The sequence below is a fragment of the Ixodes scapularis genome, unplaced genomic scaffold (assembly GCF_016920785.2).
Source record: "Ixodes scapularis isolate PalLabHiFi unplaced genomic scaffold, ASM1692078v2 PGA_scaffold9__187_contigs__length_104089568, whole genome shotgun sequence".
In the NCBI taxonomy this organism is placed as follows: Eukaryota; Metazoa; Arthropoda; class Arachnida; order Ixodida; family Ixodidae; genus Ixodes; species Ixodes scapularis.
Genome location: NW_024609884.1, coordinates 94,995,593 through 95,007,159, shown reverse-complemented (window position 1 = coordinate 95,007,159; position 11,567 = coordinate 94,995,593). Strand labels below are relative to the sequence as shown.

Genomic DNA, 11,567 nt, shown 5'->3' with positions numbered 1-11,567 from the left:
ACCAAATCTTCACGTTGTGTGGCTGCGTTTTTTCCGTCGTCAGCTACAGTGGTGACTCAGATTACGGACGGGAACGCACAAGAACCATATCTCAACAGTTAGCCTCCCCAGAGTATCAAAAACTACGCTGTGCGCCACTCCCCTTCCGGCCACAGTACCTAGAAGTCTGATTTTTTACAAGCAGAAGCTCGGTTGAGCGTCTCGAATGTCGTATCACAGGCAACGTGTTTCAGTCATCTCGTTGCTGCCCTTTCCAATGTAGTTGCGTTCGAAGTTTACTGCATTCTTTAGAATCCGCCTGCTGCCGCACCGTATGACGCACTTAAAGCTTCCGTCCTAGAAGGAAAGACGGTCTCAAAAAGCAAGCAATTGCAGCAGCTGATTTCACCAGATCATCAATCTCAGGTTAAGACCAATGTATTCAATTTCGCATGCGCAGGCCGGCGTTCGGCACACGCTCTCCGTTCGTACTGATCGCCGCTACCACAAAGACAACCAGCACCTTTGAAATATTTCAGGTTTTGCTAAACATGATCCTATGCCCTACATTGAAGCTTCATTTTTTTTCCCATTTCAACCGACAACTGAACTAAGCATAATTCTAATCAAACGCCCGAGGAAATTTAAAAAAAAATTTACTGCGAGACTTAGCTTGTGAAGAGCCCATAAAAAAGTGAAAGCCGTTTACAACTCCCTGTAACACCGAATTAGAGCGCAGCTCTTGAGGAGGAGGAGGGAAGGGTACTGGGGGGGTCACGTGACCTCGGGGGGTCACGTAACGATGCCGATGATGTCATCAGTGACGTCACTGATGACGTCATTAGTGACGATGACGATGCGGACTCTGATGACGTCATCAGCGATGATGACGATGACGATGCGGATGTCGGTGACGTCATCAGTGACGTCACCGATGACGTCATCCGTGATGATGACGATGACGATGCGGATGCCGGTGACGTCATCCATGATGATGACGATGACGATGCGGATGCCGGTGACGTCATCAGTGACGTCACTGATGACGTCATCAGTGATGATGACGATGACGATGCGGATGACGATGAGGTCATCAGTGACGTCACTGATGACGTCACTGATGACGATGCGGATGCCGGTGACGTCATCAGTGACGATGACGTCATCGGGGAGGTCACATGACCCTGGGGTGGTCACGTGACCTCGGGGGGGGGGGGGGGGTGTCACGTGACCGGGGGGGGGGGGGGGGTCACGTGACCCCAGGGGAGGTCACGTGACCTTGGGGGTCACGTGACTTTTGGTGTCACGTGACCTTGGGGGTCACGTGACCTTGGGGTGACTTTGGGATGACCTTGGGAGGCCACGTGACCTTGGGATGACCTTGGTTACGCCGACGCCGACGGCGATGCCGCTCAAGCCGAGAACGGGCCCCTAATGGCGCGTTCACACAGGAAGCGGATCCGCGTTCGCGAAGCGGATCCGCGCGTTCTCAACCGCAAAGCGGCTAGGATCGAGCGGTTGGAGCGCGTTTTTGCCAACCGCTTCGGGACCGATTTCTCGCAACCGCTTTCACGAACCGCAAAGCCGCAACCAATCACAACGCGACGCTGACGTGACGTCAGTGACTTTCGAAACAAGATGGCACCTGTCGCTGGTGAGGCGTCCAAGGCGCTGTAGTCCTAGCGCTGTAGTCTTAGCTTTCAACAAATCAACGGAGAAACTTGATGTTCACGTCCGTCACTTGAATCCGCCGCGAAAAGAATTGACTCGTAATTTTAACGGGCTTCGCACCGGTGATTTGGTTCGGGTAAGAGTTTGTTTATTGTTCCGGGTGCCACTGCCCGAAGCTCGCTGCCTTGTTAGTCTCTGCCCGTAGAACGTCGGAACCCGCCCCTGATCGACTGAAATGGCAGTCTTGCTACCCACTAAGATAGTCGCGTGAACTATTGAAAGCTTTCGACACCGTGCATGACCACCACGAAAGCCGATAGAGACGTCCTGAGCTTGATTGCGTAGCCAACGCATTACCGTGGAGGGGGCAGAGTACCTGCGCTAGCTCGACCTGTAACGTTTACTACTAATAAAATAAATGAAGGGAACCTACTCAAGGAATAAAGTGTACGTACCAGACAATTCAGAGGTAATCCATACTGCGTTTATTTGAGCTTAATGTCAAACAAACAGTAGACTCGATCGACAAGCGAGTGACGAGTGGAGAGTCCGCCACCAACGAAGCCACGACCGGCTAGCACCGAACACATTCCCCCGCACCACGGTCCACCCCACCGCTCACAACTTCGAAAATGATAAGAGCGAACAACAACGAGGGAACGAGGGGGGAAAACTGGCCCTCTATCCCAAAAACAAGGTCAGCTATTCATGCGGGAAGGGTCCACTTCGAAGAAAAGGTCGGGGGCATCCTGTTCTGAGTCAGCAAGGCGCGCCAAGCTGGGCTTTGCTTGTGGGCGAAGTCGAGGGAATCACAGGCGAGTTTGGCGGGACCGTGCTTCTTTTTTCGCTGCCTGAACTCGTGATGCGTGCGAACATCCCGGAGAAAAATATTCCGAGCGCCAAAATAGCAAAAGTTTGGCTTTGGATCTCGAATTAAAGTGGATTTCGAATTGTAAAACAGGGTTGCCGAACGCAAGTCTCAAAAGATCATGCGGGATCGCCGAGAAACCGCCAACCGCCTCTCGGTGTGTCTGAACCAGTCTTGTACACGTTACTAAAAAAAAGTAATCGATTACAATTACTATTACCCTCGGCTAAAAAGTATTCGATTAGATTACTTGATTACTCGACGGCCAAAGTAATTGGCCATTACTTAAAGAAGTAATCGTTACTTTTCCGATTACTTTATTTTGTGAAGACACATCTTTAGCGCTCATAACAATTAACTACTTCCAACCTATATTTAATATTTGCACATGTATTGAAGAAGAAAAACTGGCTTCCTCTTCGTGGTCGTTGCACCTTCACAATGCGGACACAAGCATAGAATTCGTTTGAAGACGTTTAATGATTTGGGCGTTCGCCAGTGTGTGCGTGTGTGTGTGTGTGGGGGGGGGGGGGGGGGAGGGCGCGGAGGGGGTTCTAGATCTTGTTAAGCTTGAGCAAGGGTTGTCGCTCAAAGTTTGCGTCGCTCATTTTATTATTCACATGTGGATGAGCTCGCATGTTATACAAAAGAGCAGCAGTTCCAGGATTTGAAACGGATCATGTGTAGTATCCATTAGCGGAAGAGATCGCCCCGACCACTTCTCAACTCGAAACATTGCTTGTCACAAAGACCACGTAGGGGAAATGGGGTAATATTTCAACTGCCTTTGTTATATTTTGCATCCGCTTTAGGCATTCTTCGGTTCTGGTTCTCCTACGGGCTGCGAGTAGGTACCCTAAGCAGGATTTTTTTATTTCTGTGTGTGTGTGCGTGAGGGGGCTAGTTTGAACGAAGGACTCACAAAGCTACATTCTGCTTCCTCAAACTTCGCCCTGAATGGCCTTTGTCACGCACTGTGGCATCCCTGGGGCTCCCCACTCCCAGTCCCAGCTCGAAAAAAAAAAAAAAAGGAAACAGACATTCTACAGAAACTGTACATAGAAAGAGATTGACCTCAGCAAAAATCTTTATTTTTTCCGTTCGCAAAAAAAGAAAGCAAATTTTATTTTTGTCATTTCATAAAAAAAAAGGCGTGTGCCGGTGGGGGGGGGGGGGGGGGGGTCCCGTGGACAAATTGTAACGGTTACAAGTAATTTTATTACTCCAAAAAGTAATCAGATTACTCTTGTGATTACTGCCTAATAAAAGTAATCAACTGATTACAAAATTACTCCAAAAAGTAATCGATTACAAGTAATTTGATTACTTGTAATGCGTACGGTACAAGTCTGGTCTGAACGGGGTCGCTCGCGAACCGCATCCGCGACCGCCTCGCAAACGCGGATCCGCTTCCAGTGTGAATGCGCCATAAGAGCTGCGCTCTAAAAGCTGTTTCTTATTGAAATAGCAGCTGCCACTAAAAACAACCAAGAGTTTCGTTTCAGAAAGTGACAGCTGACTTAGACACAGTTTTGTAAGTGGCTACACTATTATAATATAATATGACAGGTCATTAGATCAGTAAGGCTTGATCCAAAACAGGCCTGAAAAATCAGCACTTAGATGTAACAAGCTTGAACTTTGTGGGCACCCTGGCGGCTCCACAGCCCAGTTGCCCGACTGCGAGGCAAAGGTGTCGAACTTTTCCCGCGTTGCGGCGACGTCACGCCAGCCACGCGCACATCGGGTGCGCCGCCTTCATAAGGCGCATCAGAGGCGGCGCACTGGGGAGACGCTGCTGGACTCAGGCAAAGTTATTAACAATGTTAATCGTCTTACCCATGTCCCATTATATGTAGTTTATTGTTGTTGAAACCGTTGGCTCCATATTATTCCTCCGGCTCGGGTATGCAGCAAGGCAAATGTTAAGTTTGTAGTGTGAGGGTACGGATGACAGAGGCAGAGTTAAACGTTACTTAAAGGGTTTAATAACGATGGCAAATTCATACGGCGGTTATGGCGGGAACATCGCATGGCGGGAGCGTCGACTAGCGCTCCCTCGTTGGGCCAGGCTTGGCTTTGTGAACAACAAGATGTCGGCAGGTGGCGCTAGTAATGAGCCTGCTCACATCCGACTCCCTCTTAATAGGACCAAGGCCCTTTGGTCCCGAAGCTTTCATTCAGAAAGGTCGTAATCTGTCAAATAGTTGGGCAGGCGCCGCACTCGTTGGGTCCTCGAGCTTGGACCGGGGGTTGCAAGTTCTGTGTTGACACTAGGCGTTGGTCCGGTTGTTAAGGGTTCTGCTTCGGCACTGGCTGTTGGTCCGGTTGTCACAGGGTCTGGTTCGGCACAGGCTGTCGGTGCGGGTCGCAGATGGGCAAGGAGGGTAGGGTCAACATATGGAGGACGGAATACTTTGAGCTGGCTGGAGTGCGCAACTCTCTCGTCTCTTGATGAATTGTCGGCTGGATTAGTTATACGGCGAATCTCATAGGTGACTGGAGTCTTCTGTGCGATGATTTGATAAGGTCCCTTGTAGGTTGGAGCAAGTTTTGTAGTGCCATCTGTGATTGGTTCTTGACGTCGAAGCCATACATGCTGGCCTGGTGTAAAGGTGACATGGCGATGGCTCTCGTCATAGCGACGTTTCCGTCGTTGCTGAGCTTGCTCAGAATTCTGTTGCGCTTCACTGCGGCGTTCTGAAAGGTCTAGAAGTCTTGCTTCTAGGGTGGTGGTTCCAAGGCGTCGGAACTTCTCCATGGGCAGTTTGGGCACATATCCGTGCAGCAACTCAAAAGGGGAAAACTGTAAAGTTGCATTGACGGCTGTGTTCACAGCGAAGGCTGCGGCGCTTAGTTTCTCTTCCCAACATGATGGCTCTGCGTTGCACATCTTTCTCAGCACCGAGACGAGCGTTCCGTTACTTCTCTCGACAAGCCCATTGCTTGCCGCACGGTAAGCTACCGAGAAGTGTTGTCGAATACCATGAAGAACCAAAAATCGTGTGAATTCGCAGGACTCAAAGGCACGGCCATGGTCAGACAGGCAGTCATCAGGCACACCGTAGTGGTAGAAGACTGTGTACAAGTGCTGAATCACTTCTTTGGTGCAAGTAGTTGAGACGGCACCTGGCACAATGAAACGCGTGGCAAAGTCTATAACGTTCAGAATGTACTTGCCACCATCGCTTAGAGGCATTGTAACGTGGTCCAGTGCAATAGTGCTGAAGGGGACTTCGGTTGTCGGCATGAAGCCCATCCTCCCAACGTTGCGTGTGGTAGGGCGGTTGTTGACCTGGCATGTTTGACATCCGTCAACGTACTGGGTCACTGTTGCAGTCATTCGTGGCCACCAATAGCGGTCCTGCAGTTTCTTCAGTGTGCGCTTTGCATCCATGTGGCCGCTGTTATCGTGAGTCAGCTCAAGCACAGACTGACGCAACTTGTGGGGCACAACAATTGTGTGCACGTTTGGATGCGTGCGACGATACAGGATGTCATCGATGACGACAAAGTCCTGCCTTGCTTCATCGTCGGTCAGCAGTCTCTGATGTAGGGCAAGGCACTCCTCATCTTCTTGCTGAAGTTGGCACAAGGTCACCATGGGCTCCACAGTGGCACAGGAAAGACGTGACAGCATGTCTGCGACAACATTTTGTTTGCCTGGTTTGTGTTGCACAGTGAAATCAAACTCCACAAGGTCCATAAGCATTCCCGTGAAGCGACGCGACGGCTTGAAGTTGGCCGTCAGGCAGGCGACTGACCAATTATCAGTCAGTAAGCAAAACTTCCGGTTAAGGAGGTAGTGCCGGAACTTCTGGGAGATAGCCCAATGAACAGCCAAGCATTCCCAAATGTTGCTGTGCAAGTTCTTCTCAGTGGCTGACAAAGCTCTGCTAGCATACTCAATGACCACCTCATTGCCATCCTGGAGTTGTGAAAGGACAGCACCAAGTGCCACAGCTGATGCATCCGTGGTCACCGTAGTCGGCGCTGAAGGATCAAAATGCCCGAGAACAGGAGCAGAGGTAAGCGCTTGGCGGAGAGCTTGAAATGAAGATTCACAAGCAGGGGTCCACTTAAAGGTTCCAGTCCTGATGATGGTCTGGAGAGGAGCCGAAACCTTGGAGAACTCGGGGATAAAACGTCGGTAAAAGTTTGCAGTCTGCAACCAGGACAGGAGAGACTTGGCAGTTGTCGGTGTGGGTATCTTCAGGATGGCTTCCACTTTTGCTGGGTTGGGTCGTTTCCCTTCTTTGGAGAGGACGTAGCCTAGGAACGTCAATGATGGTACAGCGAACCGGCACTTAGTTAGCGAAACTTTAAATCCACTTGTCTGTAGCAGTGCGAGGACTTCTTCGAGCAAGTCGATGAACTCGTGAAAATTGGTGGCAAAGAGCAGGACATCGTCCAGATACACACGAACTCCACACTTGGGGTGTCGGGATCGAAGCTGCTCGAAGACTGCTTGCATGGCTTTTTGAAATGTGGCAGGGGCATTTTTGAGTCCAAATGGCATTCTTGTCCACTGGAACGTGCCACGATGCGTAATGAAAGACGTCTTGAGCTGGTCTTCCGGGCGCACTCGTATTTGCCAGTAGGCAAACCTCAGGTCAAGGCAGGCGAACAGCGAGCAACCTGCTATGTCGTCCATAATGTCCTCGGCACGGGGAAGCGGCTGAGCGACACTGACTGTCTGCTTGTTAAGTGGGATGTAGTTTACACACAGTCGTTTCTTGCTTCCACGAGAAACAATGACAATGGGGAAGGCCCAAGGGCTAGAAGACGGCACTATGATGCCCTTCCTCAGGAGCTCATCAGTTTGCTGCTCAATAAACTGTCGGTCATCAGCTGCATACCGATACGGTTGCCGACTGTAGGGTACAGCGTCTGGAACGAGGTCAATGGCGTGCTGTGCTCCTTCATAGAGTCCCAAGTCGTTGTCGTCTGTAGCAAAGAGAGCAATGTGTCGTTGCAGGACATTTTGAATCGCAGTAGACTCTTCTGGCTGTAGCTCTGTGCCAATTTGGGCTTCGCTTAGAATGGAACTTGTCTTGTTTCTCTCGAAACTGTTCGGGCTACATGTTTTTGGAGAATCACGCTCTGGCTGGGGCGACTTTTCATGGCATGCCAGAGCCAGCCACAAGGGCTGGTTGTCATCTGGGAGAGGCTCGAGTTGGAGACCACCTGTCGAAGGGATAGTCGGTGCAAACGGGGAAGAAGTCAGGGTGTGGAGAAGGACAGCGTTCGACATCCTCGGCAACACCTTCTCCTGGCACAACAAGACGGCACCTGAGCTGGGGTGGCGAATTTCAGTTGGATTAGGCGGCCTCACAACAAGTTCTGCATGTGCTGCTTCGAACCAGTCCTCTCCGAGGATCAGAGGCAGGGGGTTGCGCGCAAGTACCATCACCTCCACGACGGCAGAGATGGGACCAACGGAGATGCGAGTGCACAGAGTACCAGTTGGTACAACTGTGCTGCCACCAACGACAGCAATGGGTGGCTTTGTCCATGGTAGCAAGCTCAAGGTTCCGATAAGCTCTTGCGACAGTATGGTCAACTTAGACCCACTGTCAGGGAAAGCGTCAACCTTGCCGATTGTTGGGACATCGGCTTGGACTACAGCACACTGGACCATTGAGCCCTCAAGTGGCTCAGAGTTCTGGAGGCAGGACATGGCAGGGGCATTGGTCTTGAAGCTGGCTGGCTGCTGATTACGTGGGGTCCTTGCAGCGGTGCATTTGGCGGAGAGGTGACCCAGCTGCCGGCAATTGTAGCACACAGCCTTGCTCAAATCTTGGCCGGGGCGATGGGCGGGAGCTCCGTGTTTTGATGTGATGGCAAGGTATCGTGCCTCCTGCTGTTCTTGTGAAAGAGACGAAATGCGCTGTGGTATGGCAGACACACGTTCAGCTCGATTTGAAGATTGAGTTGAGGAAGGCGTTGCGTGTGGTTTGGCAACTGGTGGCCTTGCACTTTCAGCCTCCGTGCGGTTTGACCTTAGACGAGAATGGCTTAAAGTCTGGTCGAGTCGTGTTACAATGTCCATGTATGCAGGGACCGTCGCAGGACACTGCGCTGTGATGGATGTCGCTAGATGTTCGTCATTGATGCCTTGAACAGCATACTCTATGCGCTGAGCATCAGTCAGCACAACGGGGCATTTCGAGATGAGTTTTAGTTTTGCCAGGGAATAGTTGACGAGGCTCTCTGCAGGCGACTGCACCAGAGCGGTGACCTTGTGCTGCCACTGCAGAAGCGTAAGGCGATCACCGAACTGCGCCTGGAAGGCGGCCTTAAAGCTCTCCCAAGTTAGGCACTGGCGTCCAGAAACAGCTTTCCAGTTAGCGGCTGGGCCTCGAAGCTTGCCGAGAGCGACTGCGAGAAGTGTCGAGGGCTCCCAGGAAGCCAGTCCTTGTGTTCGCTCCAGCTCCTCGATCCAATGGCGGGCCGAAATACCTCCATCGCCGCTAAAAGTTGGAAGCGACGCGGACAAGTCCGGCAGGGTAGTCACCTGCACAGGGGCTGGTGCACGTTGAGACACGGTCAGGAACTGCTGCAGCAAGCTTGTCAATAGCTGCGTGGACTGCGCCGGGTCAAGGGTCGGGAGAGGCGATGACTCTTGCGGGCCTTCTGCGGAGGCCGCCGAGTCGGGAAGAGGCAGGGTCGATGGCGGTGGCGGGGGGCTTCGGGCGATGTCGTCCAGGAGGCGGTGGATGATTTCCTCTTTGGATCCGGCGACGTCAAGTTTGCGACGAGACAACTCGTCGCGAAGGTATTCCGCCGTAAAACCGGCGAGGTCGCTTGGCGTGGCTTCGGCCCAATTGACAAGAGGCATGGCGGGCGGGCGGGCGGGCGAAACAAAAGATGCGACTCGTTCTTCAGGCGAGTTAGGCAGGCGGTGCGGGCGGGCGAGTGGCATCCAGGCTCCTTGACATGTCGACTGCGCCAAATGTGAGGGTACGGATGACAGAGGCAGAGTTAAACGTTACTTAAAGGGTTTAATAACGATGGCAAATTCATACGGCGGTTATGGCGGGAACATCGCATGGCGGGAGCGTCGACTAGCGCTCCCTCGTTGGGCCAGGCTTGGCTTTGTGAACAACAAGATGTCGGCAGGTGGCGCTAGTAATGAGCCTGCTCACAGTAGAAATCCTGCTTATTAGCTAAGGTGATTTTTGTTAGGAAAGTTTATCTTTCCAGAGTTGCGTCGGCATTGTTTTTGTTTTTTTGTTTTTTTTTAACTTTCTATGTTTGTGTTGGCGGGGCCAGAGCGGCCGCAATGCGGGAGCGGTTCCCCCGCCGTCGTTAAGAAGCGTATCGGGTTTCAGGAGTCTACTCAGACCGGGACCGGGAGAGCCCGCGCTTGGAGAAGCGTGTAGCTTTTAATCGAAGGTGCCTGTATATAGAGGGTTTTGCCGCTTAGTGTAAAATTGTCGCTTTTTACCCGATGTAATAATTTAGCTGTTGGCACCAGCCAGTCTGCGTAAAATGCAGGGGTTGACTCTAGAAAGAATTTGGATTTGGCGGTTGGAGCGCCAGGCTGACAGCTCGCCGACCATTCGAGAACAGTGTACCACGTGGGAGTGGTGAAATTTGAAGGGATTGGTCGGTCCCTCAGGGGAAAGGAGGTCCCTACGAGTCTGCAAAAGGATCCCCGAGAGGATTCTGAAGAATTGGCTTCGATTCGATCTTGGGAGACTGGGAATTCCTTCCTAATTTTTCTGGACGCTCAGTTGAAAGCATTTGGTCCATATTTAAAAATAAATTAGTTTCTCTAATTAACTTATTCATTCCATATAGGTCCATTAAAACAAATTCCTTGTCTCCATGGTTTAATGTAACACTTAAGCGCCTTAACAACAAAAAGAAACGTTTGTTTCGTTCTGCAAAGCTTTCTTGTAGTGACACACGTTGGGAAATCTATCATGCAGCTGAGGATGCTTATAAACTGCCATCAAGGACGCTAAACTAACATTTTTCAATGTGACCTTACCCTCCATGTTACTGACCAGTCCTAAACAGTTTTGGCGTATTATGAATAAAAACAAAACGAACTATATCTCGCTCATTAATAATGGTGTTATTCCAAATGACCAGTGTGCCTTTATCTTAAATGACATTTTTGTGAAAGCGTTTTGTGTAGATGATGATTGCTCCCACCCTGTGTACCCTAATTATAACTTTTTGCCCATGGATCCTCTTGTGATTGACTATGACGGAATTTTAAATTTGATTGATACCTTAAAAACATCTTCGACTTTTGGAGTAGACAATGTCACCTCCACATTCCTTAAGAATAGTAAAAATTATATCGCAATTTACCTTTTCAAGATTTTTGAGCAATCTGTTGCATCTGGTGTATTGCTTGAGGAGTGGAAAATAGGGAAGGTGATTCCACTCCATAAACAGGGCGATAAAGAGAGTCCTCTTAACTATCGCCCCATTTCCTTAATCAGCACACCTTGTAAAATTTTAGAGCACATAATATTTACTCATTTGGTTAACTACCTGGTCTCTAATTCCTTCTTTTTTCCATCCCAACATGGCTTTCGTAAGTCCCTTTCATGTGAGACTCAACTACTGACCTTCACTAATGATGTACTTTCGATACTTGACCGTGGATCCCAGATTGACTGTGTTTTTTTAGATTTCTGCAAAGCTTTCGACAAAGTTCCTCATAAATGTTTACTCTTCAAACTAAGTCAGCTCAATCTCGATCCTAACGTGCTGTCTTGGATTACATGTTTTTTAACTAATCGTTCTCAGCTTGTTCATGCTAACAATGTAAATTCTTCTATCAAACCTGTCACTTCTGGTGCACCGCAAGGGTCTGTTTTGGGGCCCCTGTTGTTTTTAATTTACGTAAATGACTTACCACTGTGTGTATCATCATCTATTAGCCTCTTTGCTGATGATTGTGTAATTTATCGAGAAGTCACTAATACTACTGACATCGAACTTCTTCAAAATGACTTACAAGCTGTGACTGATTGGTGTGATTTGTGGCAAATGTCTCCTAATACTAACAAATGTAAAGCGATGA

General features: G+C 50.0%; 1 protein-coding gene across 1 annotated transcript; it reads right to left on the bottom strand.

The window, feature by feature from the left end:
• Positions 1 to 4,096: 4,096 nt before the first annotated feature.
• Positions 4,097 to 9,359, bottom strand: LOC120846476. Its single transcript, XM_040218233.1, has 2 exons — positions 5,582 to 9,359; positions 4,097 to 4,122 (listed from the first exon to the last, which is right to left on the bottom strand). Exons 1-2 carry the CDS (start codon positions 9,357 to 9,359, stop codon positions 4,097 to 4,099), a joined length of 3,804 nt encoding a protein of 1,267 aa, XP_040074167.1.
• Positions 9,360 to 11,567: the final 2,208 nt, after the last annotated feature.